Below are 15676 nucleotides of genomic sequence, written 5' to 3'. Positions count from 1 at the left end.
AGCAATCTAGAGCATGACCACTCAGTAGTAATCCCTTGTATTTGTACTCCACAAATAGTCCATAAAAATTATCTTTTCAATAAGTGTCTTACCTGAAGCTGAGCTGTAAAGTAACATAGGGAAGGAATATTTTTATCAGTGTGATGGTTGGGGGTTGATTTGTTTTCATTATTTAGGTGTTTGAGAATTGAATATTTTAATATGGGCAACAGTTTAACCTTTAAATGTTGCATGCACTGTTATCTTTGGATGTTCTTTGTAGCCCTGGGCTACGTGTTTCCTTCCAGTGTGTAATGACTTCTGCTTGGAAGTCATGTATTCTAAGAAACTTCTTCAGAAAGTAATTTTTAAGTTTGTTAAACAGGAACTGAGATACCCATTTAGAAGAAATTCTGTGTCAACTAAGTGTTTTCATCCTGGTAGAGTTGCTATGATGTTTTTCCTCTTAATTTTTAGGATGATCCATTTAAGAACAAAGCCTTGATGTTTACCAATAATACACAAGAATTGCATACAGACCCATTCCAGTCAGAAGATCCTTTCAAATCTGATCCATTTAAGGGAGCAGATCCCTTCAAAGGCAGTAAGTGACCTTAAATTTTACAGGCCAATTGTTGAGTAAATGATGTTTTCACAAACTGTTATCATCGTGCTAAATAGTGGATAAAATTATTTTTTATAATATAATATAAATATATATAATATATAAATATATTATATATAATATATAAATATAATTATATATTATACATAAATATAATTATATATAAATATAATTATATATGATATAAATATGATTATATGTAATATATAAATATACTTATATAGTATATAAAATAATATATAAAATATTGTATAATTATGTGTATAATATATAATATATTATATATAAATAATACAATATATATAAAACTATTTAATAAAAGTATTTTAATAAGATTATTTTTCTGTCCTGCATAGGTGACCCATTCCAGCATGATCCTTTTGCAGAACAGCCCCCTGCTCCAGCAGGTAAGAACCTTTTGGAGGACAGGACACGTGTGGTTGAAACAATTTGTAGCCAAACACAAAGATTTCCCAGGTTTTCCCTGGCTTCAGGTTTTTGGGTTGCATGTGGGAACATAAAAACCTGACAGGTTTGTGCCTTCAGGATCATCAGCATTTTAATGTGAAGTGTGTAATTCAAACTTAGCAAATATCCTCTTTGGAGAGGATTCTGGAAGTTTGAATCATTTACCAAATCACTGCATGTTTCTAAAAAATCAGTGAGCATGAGGTGAAATACAGAATGTTCTTTAGAGACACATTAGGTGCTACATTCTATATATTCTATTTACCTTCCCATGCTCCTTTTAGATCCCTTTGGAGGTGATCCCTTCAAGGAGAGTGACCCATTTCGGAGTTCTGCCCCTGAGGATTTCTTCAAGAAACCAGTGAAGAGCGACCCATTTACCTCAGATCCATTCACAAAGCCCCCTGCTTTACCCTCAAAGGTCAGGCATTTTTAAATCTACACTTAATAGGTTTCTTTACTCTTGGCAGGCTTCTTGTCTGAAATCTAAAAGGAGTGAAAAAACACAAAATACTTTTCTCCTAACTGGTGAAATATCATTAATTTTACTCTTAAAATTTAAGTATGTATTGTTGAGGCAATCAGCAGTGTTCTCTCTGGTTCCATGATAATGAGGTGCAGTAAGGTGGATATTTTTCCTCTCTGTTGGGAATTTCAAGCCACCATCACCCACTAATTCCCAGCATTCCCTCCATTCCATTGGTTTGTGCAGTCACACAGTGAATGGAATTGAGGAACTGCTCTGGCTAAAGGATTCCTGAGCCCCCAGCAGACACTGGAGCCAGGACAGTGGAAGGATTGCAGAGAACACACTTTTAAATCACAGTTGCAATGAGATTAGATATATATATATATATGTATATATATATATATATATAGTCACAGTTCTGAACCTGTCTGGATGCACGTGTGTGCTTGTTGGGAGGTGACAGATTTTTTGGTTTATTTTTGTTATTCTTTCCCTCCCTCTTATGCAATTCTCTGACTGTTGCCACCCAAGAGTTAGGACAGTGTTCCAGTTTCAGTCAGTGGGAGGGTAGTTTGTCTTGCAGGATAAGATTGTACTTGGATAAAAGTACAACTTGTCAAACTGAAGAGCAACTATGAACACAATCTCTTTAAAAAGAAACAGGATACAGACTCTGGATTAGTAATAATATAAATGCCTGACTGGAATATTGCTGTTGCTTAAAGACTGAACACTTCTGGGTGTGTTTTCATGTTTTGCCCTGGTAACTAAGGTTGTATTTCAGTGGGATGCCCTTTTCACTTGTGGTCCTTGGTGTTTTGTTCAAGGCCATCAATAGCCAAATTTCAGATAATCAGTTGATTTTATCCTGCTCTACTTCCACCAAACAGGGTGATCTGAAATTGGAAATAATTGTGATTTTGATATGCATAAAAAGGCAAGTGCACAGTACAGCAGAACAATAATTATGTATATCTGTTCTTATTTAGCCTGACCCTTTTGAAAGCACTGATCCTTTTACGTCTTCCAGTATCTCTTCAAAAGGTCCAGGTAAGAAGAAAACATTTTCTCATGAAGATGAATAAGAAGGTATCTTTTTATGAAAGAAGAATCAAATACAGGAGTTGAAAATAGAGAGTTTTATGCACTGTTGGCAAAAAGCATCATGGTGTTGCTATGGATTATAAGACTAAGTCTTTGTGACACCATATATTTCAGTTTTTTTCTTTTTTCCCCTCCAAACAACTGGTACAAAACCTGTTGTCTCATGGAATTCTCTTGTAACATCTCATGGCAGGTCAAAATACAGGTGTCTTATAGTCACCTGCCCAGTTTTGTACTTCATTGGCAACACCAATTCTTTGTCATTCTTAAGTATTGTTCAAAATGACTTCTTTCTCCTTGTACCTGTTTCAGATCCATTTGGAACACTGGATCCATTTGGAAGTGGTGCTTTCAGTAGTGGGGAGGGATTTGCAGACTTCAGTCAGATGTCAAAGGTAAAGGTTACCAGGAAAGCAACTGTCCTTTTAAAAATGTATGTACAGATATTTATTTGAAGTGTGTGATATGGTTGTAACTTTTCAGCTGACAACCCAGTTCTGTTCCTTTTTTTCCCAATCAGCCTCACCAGTTACTTAACAAAACATTTTCCATCCAGGTCAGATATGGCAAAGTCTTAAACCAAGACTGGCAGATTCAGTAGGGAAAAATCAACTTTTCACAAACATTTTCAAACACCAGATGAGCAAAAGAAATTAAGAATTAAAATTTAAAAACAATTAAAAAAGAAATTAACTTGTAGTGTTAACTGATAAGAAGAGTATTCATCTATTCCATATACTTCCTCTAAGTCCTGGAATCTGCTTCTTGGTTACTTCATAGAATTATAATATCCTGACTTGTTTTTAAACTTACCATAGAATCACTAAGGTTGGAAAAGACCTCTAAGATCATCAAGTCCAACCATTAACCAAACACACTAAATATATGTAAAACTAACCTTAGTGTAAACTCACTCTTAACAGTCAGTCAGCCTTTCCCACATTTTAAGTGTGCAGTTTCTGTTCATTTTAAAGAGCAGATGAAGAGAAAGGTTCAGGACTCACCTGAAACAAAAAAAAAATGGATAATTGGAAATTGCTGTTACCTTCCTGAGGTGGAGTTTGGAATTTACAGTTTCCAGCAGTGCCCAGCTCCTTCTGATAGTTGCACAATAATGCTTGAAAATTTTAGAGTTATGTAAATGTTAAAAATAAAATAGATTATCATATCACCTGGACTAATTACATTTCATGGGGTTTTTTTCTAGCTTTTCATACTATTTTGAGGAGGGTTTTAACTCTCCACTAGGTGGCAACAGCCTTTACCAATAATTGATGTGTCTGACTGGAGGTAGAAATTTTAGCCAAGGTTTGACTACAATTTTTACCTTTGCTCCCCAAATCCCTCTTTCTTCATTTCACAGTGATAAATTTCCCTGCATGGCATCATTTTTGTGCCCTTCTTATCCAATGGGAGAGTCCTTCAGAAAAGCCAACTGAATATAGGAAGCATTAAAAACGTGCTTTTGGGATTTTCCCTGGGCTTTTGCCACAGCTGTGTGTAACTTCAGAAAAGTTTGGAATAAAGCTCCCCATTCTGTGGTGTTTTTCCAGGTTCTTCCATGATTCTGTTTATCAGAGTGGAGGTTAGACTGTGGTGTGACTGTTCACTGCCAAATAGTAAAAAAAAGTAGAGTTTTACTTCCTTTTATTTTTTTTCATCAGCTTTTTGCTGGGACTAAAAGTTCTAAAAGTAATTATGTGATGAGAACATAAGTTATTTTGAATGTTAATGAAATCTTAGCACCTCTGTCACTGGCCTTTTACACCACTGATAATTCTGGACATCTTAGTTTTTTGAAATTAATGCTTTTACTTGAGTTAACTTGCAGCTTCATGAAACCACAGGTTTGCCAGTGTGCTTACATCCTTTCTCTTTTCTTTTTTTTCTCCTGTAGTCAGCAGCTCCTGACCCCTTTGCCTCCTCTTTTGGAGGGGTGGGATTTTCAGATGACCCTTTCAAAAGCAAATCAGACACACCAGCATTACCACCCAAGAAAAATGTCCCTCCACGACCCAAGCCACCCAGTGGTAAGGAGGTTTTCTTCTTTTAACAGCCAGTTCCCCTAATTTTCAGTATATTAATGGATGTAAGAATAAGTTGAGAGTCTTCTATCTCATTCTCTTATATTTCAACAACAGAGGAAGGTATGAGATTATCAGCAAATTGGTAAAATTGTCATTAAACCAGGCTGGAACTCTTCAGACTAGAAAACAGATGATGAGGGAGTGGTGTGACAGATCTGTAAAATCACTTGTGGCAAGATAAAATTATGGGAAAAAAAATTTCTGTCTATTCTAAGTAGGCAACACATGAGATTAGTAAATGGCACCTTCAAAATAAAGAGGTTTACTTTTATACAATAATCTAAATTCAGGATTTATTTCTGTGTTTGCCAGAGAATATGGTGAATGCAAAAAAATTTAAATGGGCTTTAAAAAACCCCTAGATAATTCTTGAAAGAAACAAGGGCAACAGGGTGTCCCAAAAGCCAAAATACTCTCTCTGGCTCCTGTGTAGCTGAGTGGCTGCAGGGCACTCTGACTTATGGCTACATCTTTACCTTGTTTGGATGTTCTTCTTGGGGCATCTGCCACTAGTTACTGACACAGAGGACAAGGCCAGACAGGCCTGTCCTGATCTGTCTGTCCAGGTGTGATCATTCTTGCATTCACATATTAAAAACAAACATAAAACACTTTGTGAATATATGGCTTGTTCCTGCATCAAGTCCATTATGTATGGAAATTCTGGGAGGTGTATAAATCTCCTGAATTGAAAATAAGATCTCTCTTAATGGAGCTTCTACTTCTAGTATTGGGGTTTTTTTTGCCCTCCCTGGAGTTGTTTTCAAAATATTCAGCTACCAGTGAAACTGTTTAAAGAACTGAAGCCACTTAGAACTCTTAGTTTCGAGTCTCCTTTTAACAACAGTTGTAGAGCTCAGTTGATACTGGGAGGGAACATTCAGTTGGCTCAAAAAAAAAACCCCAACAAAACAACAAAAACTGGATTCTGCTTATGAATAGGCACAAAATTTTGCACTGAACACAAGTCCACATCTCATATCCTTGATATCCACTGACAGTGGTAGGAAGCACAAAGGGAGCAGATCCATGGGTGCCTCTCTGGGTGTGTGGATTATCTGCCTTTCTGCTGGTGCATTTTGGAGCAGAGTGTGCAGCCTGCATCCTGTTTATAGCAGGCATTGCAGATCTGGCTGGGTTTGCAAACCAGTTATTCTAAAACAAGCTCCTTGCATCAGGTGAAAAGTTCTTTCTATTACCAAAGTGTGCTGAAAACGTCCTTGCTTAACCCACAGATTGATCCAAGGTTTGAAAGGTATTATTTCACACAGCAGGCAGAGCATTGTTTGTTCCTACTCCTCTGATTTTATTGCTTAAGAGATGATGGTGCACACTAGAACCCTGAAATCAAATGATGAGGTTCTGTGTAGGTGAGTATTGATGCAAATCTGTCAGGAAGTGCTCTAGGATTGTGGAAAAGCTCCTGAGGCAGTTTGTTCCATACTTGCTTTCTGTGAGTATTTACCACTATTGAGCTACTAGAGAGCCTTCAGTAATTAAAAAAACCCACATAATAATATGTTATACTGACAAATATCAACCACTAGGACAGACATGAGTAAAAGCAGAAATAGAAAAGCTGAAGGGAATCTTATTGTGAATTATGCTATTTTTCTTTATTTGGTTTTCAAGGAAAGTATGCTAAGTGGCCATCTTTTAAAAAAAAAAAGTCCACATAAAATATTTTACTGTTTAAAGGGACTAGATGAAGTTGAATGAGTCAAACAAATACTAAATATACCTATATTACCTCTTATATGTGGTTTCTTTTTATTCCTTGTTTGAAACATGATTATTCTTGGCAGATGCAGTGTAATAGTAGCAGCAAAGGTGAGGACTGACTCACCTACATGAGGGTTTTTTGTATTTGTGTCTCCTCATTCCCTCTTTTGTACAAATCGAGGAATTTGGTGAACATTTGGCTTTATTGATTTGTTTTTAATTTAGACGTGTGCACTCAGCCTTTAATCAGTCTGTTAAAACCTGTTTCAGTGTGTCCCTTCCTCACAATATTTGTGAGGTTCAGCCGCTCTACCAAAAGCAAGTGTTGTTATGATAAAATAGTCTGAGGAGGAAACAAAGCAGGGTTTTTTTAAAGCAAATGAGCCTCATGTGCTTATGCACTTCTACTCCTCCCTTCCTTCCACAACTAAGACAATCTTCAGTGGTTACTTAAAGCATGAGAAATTATATAGTAATATAGTGTGATTGTAGCAAGAGATACAGGCCTGAAGTGTGTGTCAGAAATGGGAACACTGCTCAGCAAACAAACAACAGGCAAGAAACTTCCGCTGTTTCTTACCTTTCTCATTGGTCTGTTTAATTAAAAACACAAGTGGGTGATAAAGATCTTGCTGAAGGGTGAATAAATGCTAGTTGTTACCAGACAAACCTGTAATTTGCCTTTCTGTTCCCAGTTTGTGCTCTTTTTAGTAAAACTGTTCTTTCTGTTGGGGGGGATTTTTGATATTGAAAAGCACTTTTGTGGTTTGCCTGCACTGTGGTAGGCAGGTCCAAGGAGCTCTAATAGAAAGCTTTGCTTGCCCTCAAACCTCTGCAGTCAAGTAGAAAACATAAATACTTTTGCAGAGCATTGAAAACTCTGATTTCCCAGGTAGTTGTGGTGATTTCCCAGGTAGTTGTGGATAGGGGAGACTCACAGGATCCTCCAGAGAGTTCCCAATACGGTGCTTTTCTGAATGCAAAGCTTTTGAGGGGTTCTGTGACATGCAAACGTTGTCTGATAGTCCACTGAGGGATTGCTGGGTGTCCTGGACCAAAGTGTGCCATAGTTCCTGTCTTGCCCATGGATCTGTGTTTTGTCCAGATGAGAGGGAGTTGAGCATCAGGTCTCATTCCTTCACAAAAACAAAGACAGAGCAAACCCCTGGAGCTCAACACAGGACCAGGGAAACACTTAGAATCATGGAATGTCCTGGGATGGAAGTGACCCACGGGGACTATCCAGCCTCAGAGTGTTGTCCAAACACTCCTGGAGCTCTGGCAGCCTTGGGGCCGTGCCCACTGCCCTGGGGAGCCTGGGCAGTGCCCCAGCACCCTGTGGGGGAAGAACCTTTCCCTGAGATCCATCCCAACCCCCTGGCACAGCTCCAACCCTTCCCTGGCTCCTGTCCCTGGTCCCAGAGCAGAGCTCAGTCCCTGCCCCTCCGCCTCCCCTGGGCAGGAGCTGCAGCCCCCGAGGAGTCTCCCCTCAGTCTCCTCTGCTCCAGCTGAACCAGCCAAGTGCCCTCAGCTGCTCCCCAGACCTTTCCCCATCCCTGTGTTCCTCCTTTGGACACTCTCCAACCCCAGGACTCGAGGTGAGGCCACCCCAGGTCAGAGCAGGGTGGGACAATCCCCTCCCTGGCCTGACCGGCGATTCTGGGCCTGATGCCCCCAGTACACGGTGGCCCTTTGGGCTGCCAGGACACTCTGGTGACTCATATCCAACTTGTCATCCACCAGGACCCCCAGATCCTTTTCCACAGCACTGCTCTCCAGCCTCTCATTCCCCAATCTGTCCGTGCATCCAGGGCTGCCCCGTCCCAGGGGCAGCATCCGACACTTGCGCACGTTAAACTTCCCATGGCTGGGGATTACCCAGCCCTCAGTTTTGTCAAGATCTCTCTGAACAACATCTCTGCCTTCGAGGGATTCAACAGCTCCTCCCAACTTAGTGTCGTCACCAAACTCACTCAGTCTGCCTTCCAGTCCCACATCCAAGCCCTTTCTGAAGGAGTTGTAGAGCACTGGCCCTGAAACGGAGCCTTTTGGACACAGCCTCTGTTACCATTTAGAGATGGTCAGAGCAAAAAAGCCTCTAAAAGGAGTTTGTAGTTCAGGGCAGCTGCTCTTCTATCCAGGCTCTGGAGATGATCTTCATACAGCACTTAAAGGAACTTCTGTGCTGCTGCCAGCGTTGGCAGCAGCAGGATGGCACCGGGTCATCGTGTCTGGCCTTGCACACCCTGACCTGGTCTCTGGCTGCTTGTAAAGTGAAAATGGGTTGGTTGTTTTGGTTGGTTTGTTTGTTTTTAGTTGATGTTCGGTTTTTTTCACAGCTGGAACTTTGAGGAGAAGCTGTGACCTGCGTGTCTCAGCAGCTAGTTCAGTTCACACTGTCTGTGGTTGGTACTATCAGGCAGGGATAGGCAAACCCTTACTGTGTGGCATGGATTAGACACCCCTCAGATCCATATCTTTCCATTCTTGAATGCTAAGATTAAGAGAGGGGATGACAATCATGAGATTATTTCCTTGTATCTTGTGTAGGATCTCAGGCTTATGCTTGTTCTGTTCATCATAAATCATTTTCCTTCTTTCTCACTCCACTTTGAACCGAAGTCTTTCAAGATCTTTTAGATGTTAATCTGACTCTTGCTTGGTCCAAGAGAAATGTCACGTTTGCTTTTCGAGTTAAATGCTCTGTTGTGGGTTTTTTCAATATAACTATTTAGAGGCTAAGAGCAGAATCTTTAAAGAGAATTGGAGGAAGGTTAATAATCCAAACAGAGAATGGCAAGGAGAAGGTTACAAAGTGTGCCACAGAAGCAGCAATCCTGGATACCTGTGTACATCACAGCTCCAGCTTATTGTCACATGGAAAGATCTGAAAAATCACACTCTCTGTCCCTTATCTGGTTTAAGATTCTCTTTTGAGGTTGAGGAAGATCAGCTAAGAAGGATGTCTTTAGCTCTTTGGACTGGACTGTTCTAAAGAAAATCCCCAAGGCAGTGTGTGCATGTCTTTCTCTTCAGGGCCGTGTTCGTATCCGTGAAGTTCCTGATGGATATGAGGTTTCCTAGGGCTCCCCTGGGACTTGGCTGGAGTAATTACATGTTCACCAGGTGGTACTGGAGAACTTGCAGGTTTCTTTGGAGAGGAGTGGAAGGATTTCTATATTTATTGATGTTATATCTTGAATAATGCTCAAAAAACACCAGAGAAATTCCAGATAGAAACGTGTGCTTTTTGTGATAAATGGAAAACAAACAGTAGTAGTGTGTCTCAACATTCTTAACCAAAGGTGTCCTGTGATCTGAATTCCACTGCACATTATTTTCTCCAACTCCCCTAAAACGTAGCTGAGTTTTGTAGATTTATAAGTACTTTTTTTTTTTTTTCAGCACTACTGAACTTCTGGGTGCTTTATATTTCTTACGCTGATTCTCAGGGTTTATAAGACTTCTATGAAATCGAGAACAAAAAAAAGTCTGAAAGAACTGGTAGACTGAAACCTGTCAGTTAAAATGGCATTTGTAGGTTCTCACAGATGAAAAATGATATTTTCTGCTGTGAGCTGCAGATCGAAATCAGTCGGAGTTCACCACTAACTAGTTTCTAGGTAAAAGTTGTTGATTACAGAAAGAGAGAAACAGATTTTTTTTTTTTTCTTTTTCTTTTTTTTTTTTTTTTAAAGTACAGGAAGTTGCTGTGTGGGTGTCAGTGATTGGGTTATAAGTAAAATTCAATGCTCTAGTGCTTTGATCGTGGGACCCAGTGCTCTTGCCCCACCCTTACCACTTCCTTTCAGAGCAGCCCCATGCATTCCACATTGCGGTTATAGCAGCACTGTTAACCAGTGAGACAAACCACTACTGACAAGCATCTGACACACCACTCTCCGTGCTATGGACTCCTCACCAGCTCCTCCAGTTCCTGAAGGAAGTCACTGTCTATCCAGGGAGGAAGAGCAACACTTGACCCCTCCTAATACAGAAGGTCATGCCCCTGCCTTGTTGCTGCAGTGAGGGTGTGAGGAGGGCAGTGCTGGTGCCACCTTACCTGCCTTTCCTGCGTTCTTTCAGGCAGAAGAATTCCCTGTGAATTAATGCTGCAAGGTCAAGACCATGTGACCCAGCTCCCAACTGGTTATGGCACACCAAAAGTTGTAGGATACAGTCAGTACCTGATGATGCTTTGCATCGTCTTGGGCTTTACCAGATATGAATATTCCTGTAGCCCTCTGTAGTTTCCTGCAGAGATTAACTCACACACCCAAGGGACAGAGAGATGGTTCAGTGCCTGTAAGGCTGCTGGTGCATTCACTCCATATCCACCACTCAGTATTCCTGCAGGTGTTACCAAAATGGCAGGATCCAGTTGGTGTCACCAGGCAATCCCAACAAATCACTCCATCCATGTTTGGCATCCTCCAAACAAATGTTACTGGCCCTGCTCAACTAATGATGGTCCAGGTGCGTGTGGTTGACAGAGAAGCTCAGTGACAACAGATTTTGCCATCACCAAGTTCTGGGCATGAATGTGAGTCTGCCTTAATCTTCATTCCAGGAGCGATGGATAAGAGTACCCAAATTTGGGGATTCCTGGAGAACTTTAGAATAGGGTTGAAATTACTTCCCTATGCAGAGGAACGTCCCACCCCAAAGACTCCAAATTGGCACCGTCTGCTTTCCCAGGACACTCTCCCATGCTGCAGGAACACGCTCAGCTATGAGGAATTACAGACAAGGAAAGCCTGTCCCTGGTGCAATTCCAGAATCCAAGTTAAGAGAAGCATTTAGAAAAAAACTGAGCATAGTAGATGGACAGAGTTTACTGGGGAGCAGTGGAGGATACTTGAACATTTGGAATCACCCAAGACATAGTGGTTGAGACCCTGGGGAAGAAGAAGAAGAAGAAGAAGAGACTTCGTGGTGAGTCTCCAAGATCAATGACTAGTGAAGATGATACTTTTTTTTTTTTTTAATTAAAAAAAAGGTGTCCAGCTTTGAGGCCCCCAGCACAGGAAAAAACATGGACCTGTTGGAGCAAGTCTAGAGGAGGCCACCAGGATGATCAGAGAGAGGGAACAGCTCTGCTGTAGGAGAGGCTGAGAGTGTGCCCAGGTGGCCAAGAAGGCCAATGGGGTCTTGTCCTGTATCAAAAATAGCGTGGCCAGCAGGAGCAGGGAAGTGATCCTTCCCCTGTACTCTGCATTGGTGAGGCCACACCTTGAGTATTGTGTCCAGTTCTGGGCCCCTCAGTTCAGAAAGGACATTGAGGGGCTGGAGCGGGTCCAGAGAAGAGCAACAAGGCTGGTGAAGGGACTGGAGCATAAGTCCTTTGGGGAGAGGCTGAGGGAGCTGGGGTTGTTTAGCCTGGAGAAGAGGAGGCTCAGAGGTGACCTCATCACCATCTATAACCACCTGAAGGGAAGTTCCAGCCAGGTGGGGGTTGGTCTCTTCTCTCAGGCACTCAGCAATAGGACAAGGGGGCACGGGCTTAAGCTCCACCAGGGGAAATTTAAGTTGGATATCAGGAGCAAATTCTTTACAGAGAGAGTGATCAGGCATTGGAATGGGTTGCCCAGAGAGGTGGGGGATTCACCATCCCTGGAGATTTTTAAACACAGATTGGACGTGGCACTGAGTGCCATGATCTCGTAAACGGACTGGATTTGGACCAAGGGTTGGACTCGATGATCTCGGAGGTCTTTTCCAACCCAATCAATTCTATTCTATTTCTAATTGGGATTGCTCAACCTGGAGAAGAGAAACTTCAGGGTGACCTAATTGTGACCTTCCAGGGCCTGAAGGGACCCTGCAGGAAAAATGGAGAGACTCTAGAGTAGGTATTGGGAAGAAATTCCTCCCCCAGGGTGGGGAGGTTGCCCAGAGCAGCTGTGGCTGCCCCATCCCTGGAAGTGTCCAAGGCCAGGTTGGACAGGGCTTGGAACAACCTGGAACAACCTGGGATAGTGGGAGGTGTCCCTGCCCATGGCAGGGATTGGAACAAAATGATCTTTAAGGTCCCTTCCAACCCAAACCATTCTGGGATTCTGTGATATCAATGCAAGGAACTTCACCACTAACCAATGTGGAACCTTCAACCTCTTCTAAATTTTTATTGCTTCCTTAGAGTGGTTTTTTACCTTTTTAACTTTTATTCTTTCAAAGTCCTAAAAACACAGGAAGAAAATGAACTTTCCAATTTCAGTGTGTCACTTTCTTGCAATGATTATTTAATAAAACCAAGTATTTTATTACTCCAGCATTCTTTAGCCTGTGTAGATGTTATAATTTATATTACATTATATTATTACATATTAGTGACTGATAGAGGTGGTGAGTATTATATTAATAGTGAACTTCCTCAATGCTAATGTGCTTCAAAAATTCAGTTTTTCTTTAGGATGCCAATACATAAATAGCAGAAAAATACAGTGTAACTTGGGATGTACAGAATCATAGAATGGTTTGGGTTGGAAGGGACCTTAAAGTTCATCTTCTTCCAATCCCTGCCATGGGCAGGGACACCTTCCACTATCCCAGTTTGCTCCAGGTTGTCCAAGCTGGCTTTGAACACTTCCAGGAATGGGGAGTCCACGACCTCTGTGGGCAAATTTAAAGGAATAACATGTTGAATTCAACCCACATAGGAAAGAAATCAGTGGAGTTATTTAGCTGCTGTTTGAAATACAGGTATTAAAATAAATGATATTGGGAAATTATTATTCCAGATACTTTGGGTTTGCTTTGTGATCCATTAATTTTTTGTAACTCTGGTGTGTGATGGCCATTTATAGACTGGCATTTCAGAGGTTAGTGGTTAACACCTCTGTTAAAACCTCTTGGGTTAAGGGCTTCAGTTCTGTTCTCACAGTGTTTTTATTACTGGTTGTGGTTTTGAAATGTCAAAATATTGGAAAAAGAAGACAGACCAGGGGACAGCAGCCTGCCTTGGCTTAGGAAGCTTCATTCTGATCCCTCTGATGGGCCTGGCTTGTGTGGAGCTCCAGCCCTCAGTGCAGGCACAAAGGTTTGCACAGAATATTTGATATGAGTGACTAGAAACGATTACAAAGTAATGGTAATGATGTTATTGATAATAAATTTAACCAGCCAAGGTGGTAGGCTTCGGTGTTTTACCAAACCACGAATTGCAAAACTTCAAGATGTGTTTTGCTGCCCCACCTACAAAGGCAGAAGAGGCTGATTTAAGCAAAATCTGACTGATCAAGTCCTGTTTTCTTCATCTTGCCAGCTGGCAGATAAAGAGAAACGATACCTGAACCTGCTGGTGGCTTCAAAAAATGAGAAGAGGGCAGGGCTTTGAGATCTTAACAGGTCTTCAGGATCTTAATATTGTGTTTATTGAACTAATCTGAGAACTTTGAGCTGTGCTGGGTGCTGTAATCCATCATCTGCAGAAACACTTATTCCCTAGTCTGGGGTGAGGATCCTTTGCCTTTTCTTCACGAGTGTGGTTGCAGGAGGTTGTTGTCAGCCCCAAAGAAGCTGGAAATGCAAGAAAAATTAACCAACCAAGTCCCAGAGCAGCTTTTTATTCTGTTGATGTGGTGCAGGGAGATTCCAGGGGAAATTTTGGATGGATTTGCCCACTCCAGTGCTCACAAAGGGATCCCGAAAGAGGATATTCTGTGGTCAGTTTGACCTCAGAACTTTAATAAGTGGACACCCACATGACCCCACACGTATTCCAGCATTGTCCAGCTAGAAGTTTTTGGTTAGATTCCCTCTTTTGGGATGTCTTTTGCACCCCTTGAACCATTTTAGGAGCCTCTTGTGCATCCCCAGCTGCTGGCAGAGCCCAGGGCAGTGCAGGCAGCTCACGATGTTTGTGCAGCCTGTTCTGCTGCTCTTCCTTTGTATTTGATGCTTCCTCCTCCTTCATGTCAACGATAAATATAGTCCTTTTTTGTATGTGTCACTTCTCTAAATTTAAGGCATTTTATGGTTTGACTGTTTTTACAATTTTAGACTTATTTTTCCTCTGCACTGTCGGTGCACATTGACCTTGTATTGACAGGTTTTAGTGAGGGGGAAAAAAAGCTCAGATCTTTGCTACTGTTTGAGTTGGGCCTAGAAATGGGTTTTAATAATCTGTTTGTCTTCAGAGTCTTGGATCAAAATTAAGGCTTCACAATTTGTTCAGTATCTTGATTAAGAAACCCTGCAAGCCAAAGCCTTTTATGCATTTATTATGTGCATTTACTGGGTTCAGTTCTTGAAAGCAAATGATGCCTTAGCAATACTTAGTGTTTAAACACATCACGTTTTCCTGGTCATTTTTTTTGACCTGCACCAGGATTTGCATAGAAATTTGCTCTGTGTGTTTAGTGAGATAAATTTTAAAAGGAAGAAACCACGTTAGATGTAATGGGTGTAATCAGGAGGTGCAGGAAGAAAAGAAAGGATTGGATTAATCAGAAAAAAATAAGGTAAAATAATTCCCTTGGTTTGATATGGATTTAATTCTAAATAACATAGATTTATTTAAGAAAAAATAATGTGAAATAATCCCCTTGATTTGGATTTAATTCTAAATAACATAGATTTATTTGAGTTGTGAGGATCAATCATTTGCTGTAGAGCAGAGTATACAGAGCTCTGTTCTTTATTCTTGGTGAGATGACAGGGGTGTTGGGATGTTTATTTCTGCGTGGTACCACACACCTGCTTCCTTAGAACTTTCTGAGCACCCAGAGTTATTCACAAGTACCACAGGGCCTGTTTACCTTTGTTGTTTTTTTTTTCCCCTCATCTGCAGCCGAGAGTGAGAAAATCAGCCTCAAAGTTGTGAGTGACAGGAAAAGCTTTTTATTTTTTATGCCTTGACAGTTGCATTAGAGCCCAGGCATCCCTTGTTGTGTAGGATAAATGACTCATGGGTGGAGCACCTGCCCAGCCACAGACTAAAAATTCCATTCACGCTTTGATTCTCTTGTTTATGCTGGTCTCTCGCAGCAAAGATATTTCAGTAGTGATGGTTGAAGGAGCCTGTTCAGAGGCTGTTTCAGAACAGATTCTTGGGCTGAACGTGGTAACGATTTCTCACCTTTCAGGGAGTTTGTAGAATTTCAGAATATTTCTCTCCAGCGCAGGGTTTTTGGGGGTTACGGGCGAGCTCAAGGTGCAGACTTTGCAAATATCGAGGAGAAAAACAGTTTTGAGGGGTTTTTGCACAAGAAAAATCCTTCT

The 15676-nt window shown here is 41.1% G+C and overlaps 1 protein-coding gene across 1 annotated transcript in view; it reads left to right on the top strand.

Annotated features, from left to right (window-relative positions):
* Nucleotides 1–15676, top strand: part of EPS15L1 (epidermal growth factor receptor pathway substrate 15 like 1) — a 39945-nt gene that overhangs the window by 10709 nt on the left and 13560 nt on the right. Inside the window, 6 exon segments of the mRNA XM_027666600.1 lie at nt 457–583; nt 961–1011; nt 1357–1493; nt 2531–2591; nt 2958–3040; nt 4543–4675. Coding sequence (XP_027522401.1) covers nt 457–583; nt 961–1011; nt 1357–1493; nt 2531–2591; nt 2958–3040; nt 4543–4675 — 592 coding nt within the window.

This window comes from Corapipo altera, unplaced genomic scaffold (assembly GCF_003945725.1).
Source record: "Corapipo altera isolate COAL_440 unplaced genomic scaffold, ASM394572v1 193, whole genome shotgun sequence".
NCBI lineage: Eukaryota > Metazoa > Chordata > Aves > Passeriformes > Pipridae > Corapipo > Corapipo altera.
This window is presented reverse-complemented; position numbering and strand designations above follow the sequence as displayed.